This window comes from Protomyctophum bolini (genome assembly GCF_963924005.1).
Source record: "Protomyctophum bolini genome assembly, chromosome: 6".
In the NCBI taxonomy this organism is placed as follows: Eukaryota; Metazoa; Chordata; class Actinopteri; order Myctophiformes; family Myctophidae; genus Protomyctophum; species Protomyctophum bolini.
In genome coordinates this window covers 37,526,572-37,546,201 of record NC_137867.1, presented here as the reverse complement: position 1 = coordinate 37,546,201, position 19,630 = coordinate 37,526,572, and the positions used below count along the sequence as shown (strand labels likewise).

Below are 19,630 nucleotides of genomic sequence, written 5' to 3'. Positions count from 1 at the left end.
ATGGTTCCGCAGGGCACTGGTGCTACGACTCCGCTTGATGCTTGCATGGCCCTTCTAAAGGCCTCACCGAGGGCTGTTGGGCTTCCTCCTCACGGAGGACACAGGCTGGGGCGCTAACCCATACTGCTCACCCAGGTGCCGTCTACATTCCGGCTGTCATCCGTCTCTCCGGTGGTCACCAGACTATACCTGGTTGTACCTGATACTAATCATACTAAATGGAAATGTGATATTACAGTGATATTAATAATAATGAATTAAAAACAATTGAGTTATTTTAAGGGATTCTTACGAACATTTAGTTGTCTCTATTTTTGTCTGTTCCTAAGATCTAAGACAAACACACACCTGCAAAATGTTGTCGATACTGCAGAAAGAACACAGCATTTTATGAACGTACACAGATTTAGAAAGATGCACTTTTATTGCAAAACACTTTTTTGTAAAAAGAAAACCCATGAACAACAAAAATAAAGATTGTGAAACAAAACATATACTAGTACAATACCACATAGTATTGTAATACTCCGATATGCACTCCAAACCTTTTCAACCAGAGTGGTTTTCAACCTTTTTCATATCAAGGTCCATTATTTATTCAGCATTTCAGCCACGGACCACCATTTGATGAGATGTATCCTCTCAGACCCAAAACTTAATATTTTGTTGTAGATTTTGACCACAATTCCATGCTGTATTGATGTTGGTACCATTACAAGAGTTAGAGTTCTATAAGGGTCCATTTGGTTACCAACTCTCCCTCATTTAGCTGGGGACCACTGGTTGAAAACCACTGTGTTAAACAGTTCAATATAGAACCAAAAGATTCTACAAACCTCTAAGGTGGTCATAAATCTCCGTCTGGGATCTTCATGAAGAACCATGTAACATCCCTGTCAGGTAGAAACCTCTCATCTCCGTTATTACATTTTATTCAATTTCAATTATTTCTTTTGCCCTACATTGTTGTATGACAGTGTCTAACAATTCAGGTGTATTAACAAGAGCTTGTGACTAAATAATAATAATAATTTTTGTTAAAAGTTTTGGACAAGGTTTCCACCTGACAGCGAATATATAATACCTTTAATACCAACCCCCACAGTGCTGACAACTCGTCATGAGGAAATGACGATGATGCCGGTAAAACATAACGGTTCCCCCTTCCCTTCCCAGCCATCTGACCTTATCTGGCCTCTACTGCTGCGTCCGTGTGCTATGCTCCACTGCGGCCTGCATGGGATCCATTCATTGGTCCTGTACCTACCCACAGTCTGCTCTTATCTGCCGTCGCTGCAGTTCTGCTCCGGTATTGGACCGGTCTGCGGTGGTGGTTCCGTAGCTCCGGTATCCATTGGACCGGTCTGCGGCGGTGGTTCCGTAGCCAGCAGTCTGGATGTGCGTCGAGTCACCATGCCAGAGTAGTGGGCGGCGGGAGACCCCTGCATGAGCAGCAAGGGATTCTGTGAAAAATAAAAAAACAACAATATCGGAAACGTGTCGATTCATTCTCAAGAAGAATGTAATAGCGGTAAGGATGAATAATATACCACCAGAACCGCAACAATCTACATCTCCATCTGTTAGGAAGCATATCATATAATATAACATCCTACATCATTGTATGAGGTACAAGAAGAGATTGACAGATGTAAATGCGCTGGTTTTAGGTAGATCTGTGTCTGCAGTTGTGGTGCACTGGTCAGCTTGACATCACAACCTCTCACATTAATTGTCATGATATAATCTGTAGTAGTGATGAAGATAACTGCCAGTTATGATAAAATATGATGAGTACCAATTACATATCTATAGAGTGTACCATTGCTGTTATACAGGCAATTGGTGGTGGTGGGGGGATTGTTTTATATTTCAGGTGCATTTTCAACTTCTCCAAAGGCATCCAAAAGTATACTGTACTTCTGTCAGTGATGGCTGAAAATAATTGTGTGATTAAACATACAGCATTGTCCAGATCTCTTTTCAGCTCATCATTAGCCCAGGAAAAAAGGGGACTTATCCTCGAACAAATTGCAACAGAAACACTTTCAACTGTTTTTGTTTCATAAATATACACATCAAAAGTCCTAAGAAATCTCAGTGATATAAATATGTTGTGGTAAATAGTCTAGCTGAGCAGTAATAGCCTGGGAGATTCAATCTCAATCAGAAATAGAAGGGCGTATGGCACACCCATTGGTGAAAGAGAAGAACCTGACCATGCAAGACATGTACAGGCTTCTCTCTCACGATGAGAACAGAACAGGAAGTGCATGAACATCCTATGATCACATTTCACACATTTGATCTTAGGAAGGAATAAAAAGTCAGAGTATAATGAGTTAGAATAGAGAGAGAACAGAAGGACGATGACCATACAGATGCACAGGATTAGCACAGTTGATTATTATTTTTAAAGCTAAATGTTTAAACTCAAACTTTTCTTCTGGGGGTCCGTGTAACAACATATTTTGAGATTGCTGTACGCGAGCACACATTCTAAAAAAAATCTAAATCCTTGACTGTGGAGTTTCCTGAGAGACTACAAACCAGACCATTTTGTACCCCTGCACACAAAGACCCTTTCTCACATTGGACTATTCAAATGGACTGAATTCTGGGATAGGCGACTGGCAACACTTTTGAGAACAAAACATGTTTTTTTATTTTTATACAAATTAATATTCTAGTTCGTCTTTGACCATGACGTACCTCAGAGCCAACATTCTCTTCCTCAACGGCTCTTAGCCCTTCCTCCGCCTCTCCACCTCTTAGCCCCTCCTCCACCTCTCCATCTCTTAGCCCCTCCTCCTCCTCCTCCTCCTCATTGGCTGTGCAGGAATCAGGCAGATCTGCGACTGGCTGAATGGTGGCCAGGAGGGCAGGTACGGTGAAGCAGGACAGGAAGCGTGCCTTCAGCAGCTGGTAGGCTGGGTCAGCAGCAAAACGTTGAACCACTAGGTGGCGTACTGCTGCCACGCGCTCATGCTCCTCTGGAGCTGGACCTGCGGGGCGGGGAGGGGGGGGGGATGCAGACGCAACAACACATCTGTGTCAACTAAAGGCCCGTGCACACAGACCTTTGTATTTGTCAATCAGTATTTAGAAATATAATCCTAAAAGGAAGCATGCACATCTCAAAAGATTATACGGATGCTGAACAGCAATGCGTACAGATTAGAAGGAAGGTAGTGAGTCCGCACAACATTTTTTTTTTTTAATAAATAAGATGCAATGTTTCAGGTCAGGAATCACTTCCTGACGAAGACCCGCAAGGGTCGAAACATTGTATCTTATTTATTAATGAAAGTGTGTGTGTGTGTGTGTGTGTGTGTACCTGGTTGACCCGTCTGGATGTAATCATGGTCTGAGATGGAACCAGGTTCACTGTCAGAGTTACCAGCATCTGGACCAGGTAGAGTCTGTAGAGCCGTGTCAACCAGGGACCTCTTGGCCTTAAGCAGAGCACACAGTGTCCGGAGGTTGCTGATGAAAGGCGGCAGGTACGGCAACGCCACGTCCGAACCCGGGAGTGCCACCCCCCCACGGCCGCTCATCCACCGCTGCACCTCCGCCCGGGGCTCCGTGAACAACAGGGAGGGATCCACCTGCGTCTGCGCTATCCTGAGCAGAGGGGGCGTCCTGGGGGCCGTCGCGGTGGGGGCAGCGTTCACCGCGCCGGGGAAGCGAGGCGAGGGCGAACCAGGACGGAGGAGGGCGAACGGAGAGTGCATGGCGGGAGGACGCAGTTGCCGCAAGGGTGAAAATGGTGGTCGGAATGAAGGTCCTGTTGGACCAGGGGATGAACCACGTTGAAGACCAAGGGATGGACCACGTTGAAGACCGGTTGGAGGCCTGACGTGACCGCCGTGAGGGCTTCCAACCGGGAGGGAGGAGGAGGGGGCAGCTTGAGGCTGAACGCTGGCGGGTGGTGGTGGCTGGAAGCAAGGTCCTGAGGGACCGGGTGGAGTACCTGGCGGAGGTGGACAGATTTGGACGTGGTGGAAGATGGGACTGAATCCATATGGGAGGGAGGTAGAGGCAACTTGAGACTGAACACTGGTGGGTGGAGGGCGGGGCTGGACGGAAGTCTTCTTGCTGCTGTTTGGGGATGGAATCAGCTGTTGGAAGACAACATTCCTATGTGGCGTCAAGAGAGGGAGTGGCAATTTTAAACCCGGGGGTAGGTCTCCGGGGCCCACCTGAACCAGTCCATCGGCCGTCATCTTCCACAGCGTCGGGCCAGGAGGCAGCGTGTCAGGATGCGAGTCAATTTTGGGCTTTTTTCTTTGTCGTCTAGGAGTAACTCTTTTCTTCTCCTTGGCTTCAATCTACAGTAGGATCAAAACAACAACAAGGAGTCAAGAGACTGCTATCATAACAAGAAGGAAACACCTGGGTAGCAGTGTGCATGGCATCACTCTCTGAACATGTGGAGGTCTGCGCTCTACTGAGCAAACTAGTCAAAGAATTATGAGAGTATTTACAGGGGATTTTCTTTATTTTGATAAGAATGATTATGTCTGCCTGTAAATATTTTGTAATAAATAAACCTATTAAATCTACTGAGCTAGTTTTAGATGTTTTTAGAGGTTTTGTGACATTTTCACTTTTTTTGTTTTTCTTGTAGGTTTAATGACCTCAATTACACACACACAACCTGAACTTTGAACATTCAGTGGCTTTTCTGTGGTCTGGTGTTTTCTCTGTATGTTCTGAAGCTTTTTGAGCTGCAATGAAAACAGGTCTCAACAGTGACATCTGCTGGCAAATCCCATTGTCATATACATGGGATTGTGGACTCTTACCTCACAGTTCACAGGAAAATCAGAGCACTCGTTTGAGCCAGAAAACCCCAGACCACAGAATGTACTGAATGTTAAAAGTTTTTTGGGGGTTGCAATTGAGCTCAGAAAACCTAAATAAAAAAAATGCCAGTTAAGGAAAATCTGAACCTGGGAAACGCAGTAAATTGCATAGCTAAATCCACTATTCATTCTAGATGTTGACGCTGAATCCTCTTTGAAACCAAGATGTCCGTTATGTGTTGCCATCAAGGTTACATAATTAATTACCTTGGCGGCTGCATCCTCCTTCATACATTTGACCTTCTCCGTAACCTTGCGCTGTCGCTTCCTGCCCTTGCATGTTTCACCCGGACTGGTGATTATCGTGCCGTCGGGATGATCACCCTCCCGGCTGGTCGTTTCAGAGGGGACACTCGGTTGGCCTGGGACTGTGGGAGCAGAGGCGCGACTGACAGAGGAATTGGGTGACGGAGGGATGGCCGAGGGATTGTGAGGAAGTGGTACAGCTTGTAATGCAGTAGGAGAGGGCATGGTGATAGGAGAATTAGACATGGAAACAGGAGTATTAGACATGGTGACAGGGGTATTAGGAGACATGGTGACAGGAACAAAGTGGCGAGGAAACGGCAACGGTGGCCTCTGAGCGCACATGGCAGGATGCATCACGAGAGGAAGATATTGAAGATGCATGTTGGGAGGTATCGACGTGAGGATGTGAGGAGGTATGTTAGGGAGGCTCATCCACGGAGAGACGGGAAGAGGAGGAGTGTTGCTTTTCGTCGGCTGTTGCATTACCAGCTGCAGATGATGTGGTTGAGGCGATTGTGGACATGGTTGACGTGTCACTTGTTGTTGCTGAGATGTGTGTACTTGTTGCTGCTGTTGTTGCTGCTGTTGTAGTAAGTGCTTTATATGATGTTGATGTTGTTGTTTGGTTTGTGTGACGCATGGCAACAGTTCAAGAGCGGTCCGATTCGAGTCGCACTTAGATTTCCTCTCCTCTATTGCCCCCTTGCAGCCCGTCAGGTCCACGCAGAGCGTCTTCAGCAGCAGCAGGAAGACCGAGGTGGAGGAGAGGCGCACCTTCTCTCCTCTCTCCCGGAGGTGGTCTGCGTCGCTCCTCTTGGTCCAGGGAGCGGGCAGCAGCAGGTTTCCGATCCACGGCGTAACGGCCGCCATGAGCCTGAACTGCATCACCTGGTCCATGTCTTTGGCAGCAACGACGTCTTTGGCAGCAACGACGTCTTTGGCGGTGACGGAGGAGGCCTTTTTCTGCATCAGATAGTTCAGGTGCTTGCACGACACCTGGATCAGGGCATCGGGCCGGTGCCGTCCCCAGCGGGGCAGTGGTTTAGGGGCTTGTCCGAAAAGAGAGTCCACCTGGACCCCCAGGCGGCTCACGATGGTGGAGCGCACCCCATTCGGGGAACCTTTGTCGGAAGTGGTGGGGGGCAGGGAGGAGCAGGGTTCTGGGCGCGCCACCAGGCAGCCGTTCAACGCGTCCCATTTTCCGACTCTAGGGCAAGGGAGCCACTCCTCCATGGGCGGGAGAGGGTGCTCCTTCTTCACCTTCCGCACCGTTTGGACTTCCGTCACCACCTCCTCCACTCCCTGTATCTCCTCCACCTGCGTCTCCTCTCCTCCCCGTCTCTCCTCTGTCTGCACAGCCTTCTCCACTCCTCGTCTCTCCTGTGTCTGCGCCTCCTGTCCTCCCTGTCTGCCCTGTGTCTGCACCTCCTCTCCTCCCTGTCTGCCCTGTGTCTGCACCTCCTGTCCTCCCTGTCTGCCCTGTGTCTGCACCTCCTGTCCTCCCTGTGTCTGCACCTCCTGTCCTCCCCGTCTGCTCTCCGTTTGCACCTCCTGTCCTCCCCGTCTGTCCTCCGTTTGCGCCACCTCTCCTCCCCGTCTCTCGTCCGTCTGCATCTCCTCTCCTGCCCGTCTCTCCTGTGTCTGCGTCTCCTCTCGTCGCCGTCTCTCCCGTGTCTCCTCCACTTTCCGTCTCACTGCCTTCTTGTCCTCCTCACTGTCACTGTCCATGTACACCAGCTGCGACTCGTCCTCGCTCTCCTCATCACTGATCTCATCCTCATCGTCACTCTCCTCCTTTTTGATTCGTCTCTTGGTTGTCTGGGCGCCCTGCTGCCGCCTCTGCCTGGGGGCTGGGGTGGCGTTTTGACCCGCCTCGCCGGCGGCCCGCCGTCTCCGCCTGCCCGTCGGGGCGGCCTGTTGACTTGTCCGCTTCCTCCTTTTTCCCCTTTTCCACTGTGACCTCTTGGGCTGCTACAGGATGACAAAAATAAGTGAGTCTGTGTGTGGATCTGTCTGTCTGTCTGTCTGTCTTGTATGTGTACTGTATCAGTGTTTACCCAACGCACAAGTAGATTTTTGCGTAATGGAAACTAGATGTGTGGAAGACTGCGTCATATCTGTTGACCATGTACTTGTGAGTAGCCGAAATGTAGTGTGGTTGCCTATAGGCAAGCAGACTCTCTTTATTGCACTCCAGCGTTTAAATCGTCAAAAGCGTTTAAATCATGCTCTGTCCTCATCACGCAATTCCCTTATGCAAGATGAAGGCGTTTATTAGCATACTGCTTTACGTTCAAATCGTTTTCCGCCCCAAATATGATGCTGTAACTGTTATTATTGGCAATGTTCAAGAATCATGATTAAGTCTGTTATTTTTTATCAAAATTTGCGGTAAACTGTAATCATTCTGGCCATGATGACTGGGAATTTAAAATCCTAGCGCGACTTCTGCCCTGTGTGTGTGTGTGTGTGTGTGTGTGTGTGTGTGTCCTACAGTACTTACTGTACCACTGTACTTCCTCCACTCTCTCATACACTGAGCATCAAAACGGTTTGGAATCTCAGCAGCAATCCTCGCCCAACGACCTGAAACAAAAGGGAGCAGTTGTTTGGAATGTAAGGGCAAATGTTGTGGCGATAAAACTCGCCCAAGTAAAAGTACAATTACGCGCTAGAAGGATACACTAAATGTTTTGATCCTTTCACATTGCTGTCAAGAAACCACTGCATATGTTTGAAATATTTGAAACCTTTAAGCCACAGGCTTATTTCCTCATTTCCTTCATTGTTTCCTTTCATTTGTTAGTTTTTCTTTGTCTTCCAAAGATTTTACATTTAAATCTTCAACAAAAATACTGGCCTAAATTTTATTTCACTTTTATTTCATAAAATAAAAACTAAGCTATAATGACTAAAAGTAGGACTAAACATTAACAATTTTGTTAACAAATACAAACTAGACTATCATTTTATTGATGGACTAGTCACTAGTGGATAAGAGATCCAGTAGAACTAAGACAAGACATGTTATGCTTGGTTGGCAGGTGAAAATAGTACAAGCTGAGCTTGTAGATCGTCTATTTTTGGAACACAATTACAATTTAGGCATTTAGCAGAATTACAGTCAATTAGAACAACACATAGTAATACATCAAATACATAAAAAAAGCTAAGAACCTAACATCCGTCTACATAAAATGCTATTTCAAAGACATAAGTTGAGCCTTTGCATACGTCTGTAAGGTCATTGAGGCTAGGGCAAGTGCTATGGGCTGAAGAGGTGGATTTTCAGACTTCGACAGAAGATTGGGAGTGAGTCTGCAGTTCTGATTGTAATAGGAAGTGCGTTCCATAGTTTGGAGCCAGAAGGGAGAGCAGGTAAATCATAGCCTGGGTTCCAGCCTGATTTGCTGCGTTCTGTGTTTCTGTTTTGTCACTCGCTACTCAGCCTGGCCAGCAGGCAGCAGACTCGTATTAAATAAAATCACCTGTTACAGAGCCATGCTGTTGCTGAGATGTCATTATCCAGGGCCACTCTTTTTTTTTGTGGATTTTCTGCCTTTATTGATAGTATCAAGTGAAGACGAACAGGAAAGAGGGATAGACAAGCAGCAAATGTCGTCATGAACGGGCATGCGCCTGGACCACTTGGCCAGCGGGCGCCCCATGCTTCTCACTGTTGAAAAAAACAAATAGCGCCAGTTTCGACACCCCTTACCAACTCCATGTTTCTGGACCAGAATGAGTAGAAGTCTTCTCTCATTTTCATCAAATGCCCCTCGCTTAATTCCTGGTTTCAGAATATCATGATACCTAGTGCAAACACACAAATACATAAGTAATATGTTACCTACATGTCAACAATCTGTAATAGATTAATTGAACCCATTGAGACCTGAGACCAGATTCTACAAATGTCTTCCAAGTTTTCTTAAAATCCTATGATTCTATATCAGTGGTTCTCAAATTATGCGCAATCTCAAAATATTTTGTTTCAGGGACCCCCAGAAGCAAATATTTGAGTTAAAAACTTTTGCTGTGAAATATATATTCAAATATTTTCACACATTTTTCAAAAATAATGGTTAGTTATAGTTATAATAATGTAGTTTTAAATAGCCCCCTAGTATCCCCCTTCACATTCAATAGATCCCGTGATCTTTTGTGGTCAGAACAAAATACATATTTAGCCACCTGTTCGAATGCCCCGGCCCCCTGTCAAAAATAGCTAAAACGAAAGAAAGCATCAGATGAAAAAAAAACACCCATCTTTTACTTTCTCTAATAACCACATAAAACATGAACCTTGGTTTATAAAAACCAAAGTTGTCCTTTAACGACACAAGAAGCATGGGATTGATCTTTTAACATGATCATATTGAAGACAACTTTTCATGATGATGAAAAAATAATTCATCAACATGAAAAGTTGTCTTTTCATGTGAGAACAGCTGTTTAATTTTGGGACATTTAATGTTGGGTCTTACCATTAGAGAACAGCTGTCCAACAAGGGTTTTATTATTTGCTATCAAACAGAATGTGAGTTGGAACTTTCAAGCGAACTGTCTGTGTGACTGAAACCATCCAGTAGGAGTCTATACCTGTCTCTAACTGCTCCGTCAGTTCTTCCAGGAACCTCCATTTTGATTCTCCACCAGTTCTTCTCTCCATGACGAGACACTGCTTGCAGCAACAGCTACACGCACACACACGCACCCACACATGCGCGCACCCCACACCCACACACAATGTTTGAAAATGGAAGCAAGCTTCTAAAATAATAATCAACATTAATATTCATGCTATAAAATATATATTCTCTCTATAGTGTGAAACGCTTCCATCCACATTTTTGTATAGATATTATCATGCTGGTTTATTGAAAGGAAGCGGCCTCTCTCACCTCGTCTTCTTCTGGGCTCCAGGCGCCTTTTCGGAGAGACGGGTCGAGAACCCCATTCCATCTGTACAGCAACTGGAAAGGTTGACGACCATCCATGAAATAACTCACTGGAGACGGATAAACAGACACGCGACCAATCAGGGCCTATACTAGAGTATAATACAGTATATTAAATCACACTGTACAAGAGGGGCGGGTGTGTAGTCAAAAAGCTCAGCGCACCATCAGATACAGGCACCACCCCAGCCACAAACTGTTCATGCCTCTAACGACCTCAGATGACAGTTAAGTGACAATTTAAGGACTTTTAAGAGCTTTTTAACAAACAAACAAAAAACATTACTGCATCAAAAGTAATCAACAAACTATACTGTAAAACAAAATTGGCCAAATTGTCAAAAAATATAAGGAGGCAAAAACTATGAAAATAAGCTCTGGGTCAAACAAAATGGGAAGCCCCAGTTAAATATAATTATTTTGGGAAATTGGGGGTCACGGCATGAAAAGGTTGAGAACCACTGATTTAAATCTCGGTTTTCAAAATGTGACACTTCCATAAAAGCAGCAAGGGCAGAATCCGTTTTACCGGCCCGGCAGGCCGGCCGGTAAACAGAATCTTAGTTTACTATGGGTATAATAAGTATAAAGTAATCTTACCCTTATATAAGTATAAAGTAATCGTACTCTGTACAGTACAGGTATAATGCAATCTTACTCTGGGTATAAGGTATAAAGTTTCCCATCCTCATCTTGTCCACCAGCTCTATGAGGGCTTCGTCTTCGTCCTCTGTCCACATGTTGTTTTTGAATGTCTTGGAGATGTAACGCTGATACAACTGGAGACACATGAACGCCGTCCTGCCGGTCTGCAGACAGCGGCAGAGACAGACAGACAGACAGACAGACAGACAGAGAGGTAGAAAGACAAATAAACAGAAAACAAAAATGTATGTTGAATTTAATACACAGGACATCTGTGCTTAAGAGAGAGAGAGAGAGAGAGAGAAAGGGAAAATATGACAGAAAGGCATTACATTCCAGGTCCAGGCACTCAAGGTGGATTTGTAGGTAGACCTTGATTTAAATATGACCTTGATACAAACATTCAAAAACACCTAAAGCTTATTAGTACCCAAAGCTTAAGGCTTATTGGATTATCCTTTTAGCATTCTTTTGAATAAATCTGTGCCACCGTTCCTTTTTTTAATTAAATCAAAACATGTCCCCAGTCTCTCAACAGATTACTAATTGACTAGAGAATGTTTTATTTTTAATTTCCATTTTTGTACCACTTTCACCTGCCTTATAATCATTCTACCAATATCTCTCTCTCTATTTATCCTCTCCCAGTCTCACCCCTAGTTCCTGTGCTATCCTCTCCCAGTCTCACCCCTAGTTCCTGTGCTATCCTCTCCCAGTCTCACCCCTAGTTCCTGTGCTATCCACTCCCAGTCTCACCCCTAGTTCCTGTGCTATCCTCTCCCAGTCTCACCTCTAGTTCCTGTGCTATCCTCTCCCAGTCTCACCCCTAGTTCCTGTGCTATCCTCTCCCAGTCTCACCCCTAGTTCCTGTGCTATCCTCTCCCAGTCTCACCCCTAGTTCCTGTGCTATCCTCTCCCAGTCTCACCCCTAGTTCCTGTGCTATCCTCTCCCAGTCTCACCCCTAGTTCCTGTGCTATCCACTCCCAGTCTCACCCCTAGTTCCTGTGCTATCCTCTCCCAGTCTCACCTCTAGTTCCTGTGCTATCCTCTCCCAGTCTCACCCCTAGTTCCTGTGCTATCCTCTCCCAGTCTCACCCCTAGTTCCTGTGCTATCCTCTCCCAGTCTCACCCCTAGTTCCTGTGCTATCCTCTCCCAGTCTCACCTCTAGTTCCTGTGCTATCTTGTCCCAGTCTCACCCCTAGTTCCTGTGCTATCCTCTCCCAGTCTCACCTCTAGTTCCTGTGCTATCTTGTCCCAGTCTCTCTCCTGGTGTTCCTTGCTGATCTCCTTCAGACGATCGATCTCCTCTTGGCCCCAGCGGGCCTTGTTGATGGACGGATGGAGAACGTTCTGCCAAAAGCGACAAATGTCCTGAGCCTCCCTCGTTCCCTCAAACTGAACAAAAGGAGAGGAAGATTAGTGGTTAAACACTCACATCAACAGAAAGACAGACAGACGTAAGACAGACAGGTATTAAGAGACATATAGTAATATAGAGAGACAGACAGGTAAAAACCTACATCAATATTAGAGATCTTTTCCCAGTCATGGTTGTCATAGCGATCACCGACCAGCTCCTCCTCATTCTGCGCCCTTGCCAATCAGAGAGCAAACAGTAAGACAGATACACAGACAACAGACAGTAAGACAGGTAGAGAGAGGCTGACAGATAGTCTTACTTTAGCACGACTATGTCTTTCTCCAGTTGGTCTATCTGTTGCGTGATGTCTTCTTCCTGGGAGAAATACAGCTGTGGGTCTACTTTCTGGGACGAAGACAACTTCTGAGTCAGATAGTCTATCCTACAAAGAGACAGACGGAGAAAGAAATTCACACAGGATGAGACAGACAGAAATATGTACTTAACTCATGCAGTAATTCAAAGAGTACGAATAGCCTATATAGGGTAGTTCCCTCAACTCTAGTCCTGCGTGGCCAGGCTGTTGCCTCCCACAAGGAAATACGTCCATCATAGTGTGGCACAACGGAAGCTCTGAAAATGATATTAGTGATGAAGCGGATGTGAAGCCTCCTCCCCACTTCAATTTCGTCTTTACAGTCGCAAAGTTTATCGGAATTTAAATCACAATCATCTAAGCATATAAAGCTTGCTGCTTAGCAGAAATGCAAATTTAATATGTAATGAAAAGATATTTTAAGATATATTTTCGTAAACGGGAGGTGTAGTTCCAGACCTCTATACAGCATCCGGAGGTTGTGCAATAGTTGTCTGGCGGCCAATGGCCATGCAAGACTGTCTCAACCCTAATTAACAAAACAGGGCTGAGGGACAACAGAGCTAAGGGAACATACGACTGACCTTAGTAATAGTAGCAGTTTTATTATTATTTGCATTTGTACTTGTTTAGTTTGGGCTTGATGAGTCTTTTCATGCGGTCTTCAGCAACAGCATGAATAAGAAGAGTCTTTTGCCAGCCCTCCCCTGGACAGGAAACAGGAAACAGACATCAGAAGGGGCATTTGCTTGGTCATTTAATGTAACCAAACCTCATTTGATCTTGGTCTCCTGTTAGCAGAATCTGTCTTTGAGAGATTACATCCAATGTAACCTAAACTCATCCAGTCTAACCTCATATAATCTCATCTCTAACCCATTCTAGGCGGGAACCCCCTTTGGTGTTTTAAGCGTTATGCGTTATGTTATGCTTTAGCCGCTGAAAAATAGCAGATCTACATGCTCATAGCGCGGCACCGAGTGCCGTGCTATGAACTTGTAGGTCTGCTATTTTTGAAAAATCGTGAAAATGTGGCGCAAATCTTTGAATATATATTTCAGAGCCAAAATGCCTCAGTCCAAAATGGGCAAATGTCACCTAACCTCATCTGGTGTGACTAGTAGTCTTGTTTGTATGTGTTCTTACATCTCTAATGTCACCTAACCTCATGGTGTGACTAGTAGTCTTGTATGCATGTGTTCTTACATCTTTTCAGTTTCATCCGTTGTGAATCCACACATTGTGTCATGTTTCTGGCCTTTTCCTTTGATTCCGGATTGGCTGGAGGACCCTGGGAAAAAACAATGTTTCATTGGACAATGGAAGGCTATGAGAATCAGTCAGTCGGACTGATTCAGTCAGGGAATTAACTGCTGCCAGTTAAGTGACTGACGACACAATGCAGGCGGAAATAGTACTGAACAAACTGGTTTACAGAATTATTAATAAAAAAATAGAAATCGGGCCGATCATGTAATTTGATCGGAATCGGCGACAGTTATTTTCTCTGACAAAGAAATACATTGGTCCAATTAATCTTCAAATTTTGAAGTGTTCAAATCTGCCTGTGTATATTTAATATGTTGTTATGCTGTTAGCATATTAGACAAACCCACCCCACTAAAGCTTGTTTGTTAAACATTTAGGGCTGTATTTCCAGGTCTTAACTTAAGACCTGGAGGCGTGATCAATGCCATTTGGCTATTCTGAGTGGCCAAAGAGCATTGACCACGCCTCCAGGTCTTAAGTTAAGTAATAAGACCTGGTACTTAAGACACGCAAAATACAGCCCTCAGAATGAATTGTCTTTCAAATACCATTATGTCCAGAAGTTTATTGGTACTTGACTAATCAATCATGAACCAGTATCAAATTGGCACCAGTTCTCTGTACGCATCCCTAGGCTTACCAGACCAGTGAGTTTGTCTTTGAAGTATGGTTTGAGGAAGCGTCCCAGGAACAGTTTGGCTTGGTTGGAACCACGATGTGGATGTGATGCGGGGGTAGCTTGTCCTTTACCTGTCAGCTGAGAATCCAACTCCCTCTAGAAGACAAATATGGAAAAACATTATTATTATTATTGATATATTATTGATAATAATGATATGATTATGGTCAGGAGAGCTTAGAGTGTGCTACTATGTTTACACTCCAGTCACCAAGTAAAAGGTCTATAAACACACACATCAGTGTGTCTGTGAGCAAAGCATGGGTACATGATGTACTACACATACCAGACAGTGGCCTTGTGGTTAGAGTGGCCGCCCTGAAACTGGGAGGTCGGGGTTCGATCCCTGGCCGGCTCATACCAAAGACTGTAAAAATGGGACCCAATTCCTCCCTGCTTGGCACTCGGCATCAATGGGTTGGATTGGGGGTCAAATCAACTAATGATTCCCGAGTGTGGCGCATGGTGCGGCTCACCGCTCCAAGAGATGGGTCAAATGCGGAAAACAGATTTCACTGCAGTAACGTGTGTGATTAATCGTACGATTTTTTACATACTGTACTATACACGCGTGTGTGTGTGTGTGTGCTGTATACTTGTTGCAGTCTGTTGTCTTGTAGTAGGGTTTCTAACTGTTGTAGTTTCTCCTGTAGAATCTGCTGGTACACCATGTTCATCTGCAGACAGCTCTCTGTGTTCATAGGAAGATCCAACTCACTTCCACTCTACACAGGGACGCACACACACACACACACACACACACACACACACACACACACACACACACACACACACACACACTTAAAGGACTGCATGTACGGATATACAGCAGGGAATGATGGAGAAGAAGAGAAAAGAAAGAGAAAATAAAAGAGATTAGAAGAGAAGAACTTGACTAACCTCATCATCATCATCATCATCACTGTCATCATCTTCATCTGGAGAGAGAGAGAAACAAACAGACAGACAGACAGAAAGGCTCAATATACAGCATAACATGTCAAAAAGAATTGCTATGGTAAAAATGTCAAGAAGCAGTATGGGTGCTGGCGGCGTGTTTCCTCCTCCGCGTCATCAGTGCCCATACCCGAAGGCGGGGTTGGCGAAAGGGCCTTTCTGTGTGGAGTTTGCATGTTCTCCCCGTGTCCCCTAGGGTAGGTACCCTCACAAACATGCAGTAATCCTGGTCTCTAAACTGCCTCCCCCTGGCCAGCCGGGGCGCCTGATGGAGGGGAAAGGAACTGGTTGGAATAACGTGTTCCTTCCACGCGCTACGTCCAACCAGGGAAACTCCCCCCTGTCAGGTGTAAAGGAGCAACTTGGACACTCAGGCATGAAGGGAGCATGAGTTAAGTCCGTTGCTCTCCCCAGGTTGGCGGAGGGTGTGTAGAGCCCAGGATCACAGTAGATGATTGGCACAGGGGTGAAAAATGGGTTACAAAATCGTGGGATAAAAAATATATATAAAAAAAAAAAAAAGCAGTATGGCTGGAAGGCAAGACACGTTAATTTTAGTACACAAAGGCTTTTCTAAATGCATTGCATAAGAAGGCATTTAAAGAATAAAATGGAGTAAAGGCTGCCCGGCTTGGATGAGTGGACAATGTGTTAGCAATTGTTTAGTTAATTTGCTATAGAGCACCGCAGTCCCGCCCCCTTTCATGACGACGACAGGCTCAGGAAATAATTCCCCATAAATTTTCCCCATAGACATTTAAAGACCTTTTAAGGCTCGTACTAAGTCAACTTGAGTTGTGACAAATCATGACAACAAACACAATTTATTGGGCCGAACAAATAATTAGAAAGAAGAAAAAAACGTCAGGTTACAACACTTTGTTGTTTTTCTTCTTTGTAATTATTTGTTTAGCCCAAAATATTGTGTTTGTTATCATGATTTGTCACAACTCGAGTTGGCTTTTTAAAAGGTCTATGGGGAAAATGAATGGGGAATTATTTCCTGGGCCTGTCGTGGTCATGAAAGGGGGCGGGACTGCGACGCTCTATAGCACTAGCTTTAGATGTGATTTCTATTGTTATCTTCAATGGTTGTGTTTGATTGTAGTTGTGTTTTAAGGACTGATTCTGATCAGCGCGACAGCAAATTCCCAGCAAGTTGAAAGATAACTTAATGTGGTGGAACAAAATATATTGTATATCGTATGTGAAATAAGGTTTGTTCGAGTGTCAAACATTGCACACACAGTACTTTGTCAATGTTTGGTCAAACCACGTGACTTCCATTGGAAAAGCATTGAGGCGGCCATGAAACACAGACGGAACACAATATGCCAATGTTTGTTTGTGTTACCTGACAGTATGGTGGCATCTTGTCCCAGAGCACTCTCCAGTTGCTGTATCTCTCTCTGGACCTGAAGTCGCTGTTCTGACAGAGAGGCTGCATCCTACATGCACGCACGCACGCACACACACACACACACACACACACACACACACACACACACACACACACACACACACACACACACACACACACACACACACACACACACACACACACACACACACACACACACACACACACACACACACACACACACACACACACACACACACACACACACACACACACACACACACACACACACACACACACACACACACACACACACACACACACACACACACACACACACACACACACACACACACACACACACACACACACACACACTTAGAAAACAAATGCATGAACACAAACGATCATGCATGCAAGTATGCACACACACACACACACACACACACTTCTTATTGTCATTGTTATTAGCATATGCATGTCTCTCACATTGACTGGCTCCTCCTCCTGCTCATCCTCATCATCGTCATCATCATCTGTCCAATCAGAAAGGTTTTAGTCATCTTAAGCATCTTAAAACCACAGACTGAAAGACGGTGAGATACAGACAGACAGACAGACAGACAGACAGGTACCTGTAGAGCTGTCCACAGACATGTCGTGGTGTGCTCCAGACAAAGTCCTTTCCAGTTGTTCAATCTGTCTCTGGACTCTTAGTCTCTCCTCCTCCAGAGACTCAGACATGATGCCTGGGAGGGAAAAAACACATACGTCAGGGTCTGTACATTATCATGAATAATAGATAAATAGACCCATAGTTAAGGGGAGCTAGCCCCTCCTATATACAGCTTTTGTCCCCACATCATGTCTCATATTTGCCATTGACACTGAAAGGAGAAATTAGGTCATATGTGCCTCAAATATGACGTAAAAAAACACAAACATTAAATGCCATTGACAATGAAGGGAAATGTTACGTCATGTAGACGAGCATGTCCCTGTGATATCCTAGCGTCACTGTCCAGGGGGTGTACTTGTACATCAAGCTGCCTCACGCTACAGAAATTACATAGCCTCATTATGACTGCCATAAGAGCATACAGCCATTATATAAATAATCATGAAACATCATGTATTCTTTTGTTTGTTTTTGAGGGTCACTATAGCCCCTCCTATGCCCAGCTTTGTGTGTCTATGTGTGTGTGTACCACAGATGATTTGATTAGGCTGATGATAAGAGCGCCCCTCACTTCACACGAGTGTGATTTTTGAGGGACCCCTCCTATGCTTTCCGGGTTTAACACAAACATTGAAGATACAAGTGAAGATGGAAAAGTGAGGACGCAAATTGTGATTGGCCAGAATGAGATGATGGATGATGATGTAGGCCTATGATAAAGAGCGCCCCTCACTTCACGCGAGTGTGTGACTAGGCATAGATCTATGCTTCTATCAGCAGCATCCATCAGAGATGGCATCATGGTGGTGGTACGAGGTACACGCAATATGAATATGCAGGTTTACAGAGTATACCTCAGTATTAGATGCTTTTAATAGTCTGACTGACTGTCAGTCTTGATCCAAGGCAAAAAACAGCAGCTGTGTGTGATGATGGAACTACACTCAGGATTTCAGCCTGATCTTTGCACTTATCCTTTTAATTTATACATGATTTGGTCTGCTTCAGCAAACACACACAGTCTCAAAAATGTCAGAAACTTCAGTACCATTGGGTTCTGACTTGTGGGGCTAACAGTCCTACAGATTCCCTGTTTATGTTCCAATGCATGACGACGTACGTGGAGCATAAATGTAGCTTTAGGGAGATTATGAGATAGTGATACCCAAGCGACGCCGTCGTACGATGGAGCCATGGCTCTGGACGGAGCATATAACATAAAGCTTAAAGTTTCATTTGACAGCTCGAGCCGATGATGATGCTGATGCTAAACGTTAGCCTGCTATTTAAGTCACTTTTAAATGGAGATTCGTGCTTTCAAGACCCACCTGTTGACGGGGAGAAGGTTTATAGATCAATAGATGTGATGAAATGGAGCGTTTTAAAGGATAAAACTCCAAATAAACCGATAAACTTTGTATTTGTGCTCTCGTTTTCCTCCCGACGAATCAACAACGTCGTCCCGCGTCATTATCATAATGCCCAGCGTGCACCGCGCCGCGCTCTAGCTTCTTTGGCTTCGGAGCATTTTAAACCGCACGAGCTGCTGTGAATAAGCACGAGTATGAATGAAACGTTAACCTGTCTTGGTAATAATAACCTCCAAGAAAAAAGAATAATACTGAAAAATAAATAAATATTATGACGATCTGTCCGTACTTCCGTATTTCTTCTCCCTGCGTCATTAATGGCGTTTGAAACCAACTATGGTGTATTATCGCCACCAACCGGCCATGACTGGCCAGTGGCCATGAAGGGTGAAGGGTGAAAATGAAGAGCTAGAAAATAATTCAAAAGCAATTAATAACAACAAACACGTTGTTGTTGCCTTGTAACACACACTCACATAATTTTGATTATTATTAGCATTACATCATAGATGCCATCTGCCCTAGTAATAAAAACATACAGACTTAAGGTTGAAATTTCAAACAACTTTAGACTTAGCAGAGCAGCAATTAATGAACCTGGCGTGAAGTGAATATGCATTTTAATATTATTTTCTATCATGAACTCTCAAACAAACTTCAATTTATCTTTTTTATTATTAGACAAGGTTTATAAAGCAGCATATTTTGTGATCCATTAAAATCCTGGCATGTACTCTTTTAACAAAATGACAATGTCACATTGAGACAGTTTAACATACATTCAAAGAAAACATTTTAAAATAAATTAAAATGCTTTTATTGATAACCTGATAAAACATTGAGGTTTTCCATTAA

At 44.5% G+C, this 19,630-nt stretch overlaps 1 protein-coding gene across 2 annotated transcripts; it reads right to left on the bottom strand.

The window, feature by feature from the left end:
* Nucleotides 1–549: 549 nt before the first annotated feature.
* Nucleotides 550–18,867, bottom strand: snapc4 (small nuclear RNA activating complex, polypeptide 4). 2 transcript variants are annotated; one of them, XM_080765121.1, is made up of 22 exons: nucleotides 18,734–18,867; nucleotides 17,362–17,475; nucleotides 17,216–17,262; nucleotides 16,721–16,814; nucleotides 15,310–15,347; nucleotides 15,006–15,134; nucleotides 14,371–14,505; nucleotides 13,668–13,752; nucleotides 13,087–13,168; nucleotides 12,405–12,527; nucleotides 12,246–12,318; nucleotides 11,956–12,120; nucleotides 10,737–10,887; nucleotides 10,022–10,128; nucleotides 9,720–9,814; nucleotides 8,836–8,930; nucleotides 7,621–7,703; nucleotides 6,609–7,088; nucleotides 5,076–6,575; nucleotides 3,338–4,331; nucleotides 2,713–3,005; nucleotides 550–1,463 (listed from the first exon to the last, which is right to left on the bottom strand). In XM_080765121.1, the coding sequence occupies exons 2-22, from the start codon at nucleotides 17,468–17,470 to the stop codon at nucleotides 1,281–1,283; spliced, it is 5,061 nt and encodes a 1,686-aa protein (XP_080621247.1). In that variant the 5' UTR covers nucleotides 17,471–17,475; nucleotides 18,734–18,867; the 3' UTR covers nucleotides 550–1,280. The 2 variants fall into 2 exon arrangements, with proteins under 2 accessions (XP_080621247.1, XP_080621246.1); XM_080765120.1 differs by having other exon boundaries at nucleotides 5,076–7,088.
* Between the last annotated feature and the right edge of the window lie 763 nt (nucleotides 18,868–19,630).

Excerpts from the sequence above, each read along its gene's own strand:
- snapc4 (XM_080765120.1), bottom strand. The coding sequence starts at position 17,470 with ATGTCTGAGTCTCTGGAGGAGGAGAGACTAAGAGTCCAGAGACAGATT. Across the intron at positions 16,815-17,215 it reads AGGAGGAGGAGCCAGTCAAT|GATGCAGCCTCTCTGTCAGA; the intron begins GTGAGAGACATG and ends GCGTGCATGTAG. Across the intron at positions 8,931-9,719 it reads GACGGAGCAGTTAGAGACAG|GTATCATGATATTCTGAAAC; the intron begins GTATAGACTCCT and ends TGTTTGCACTAG.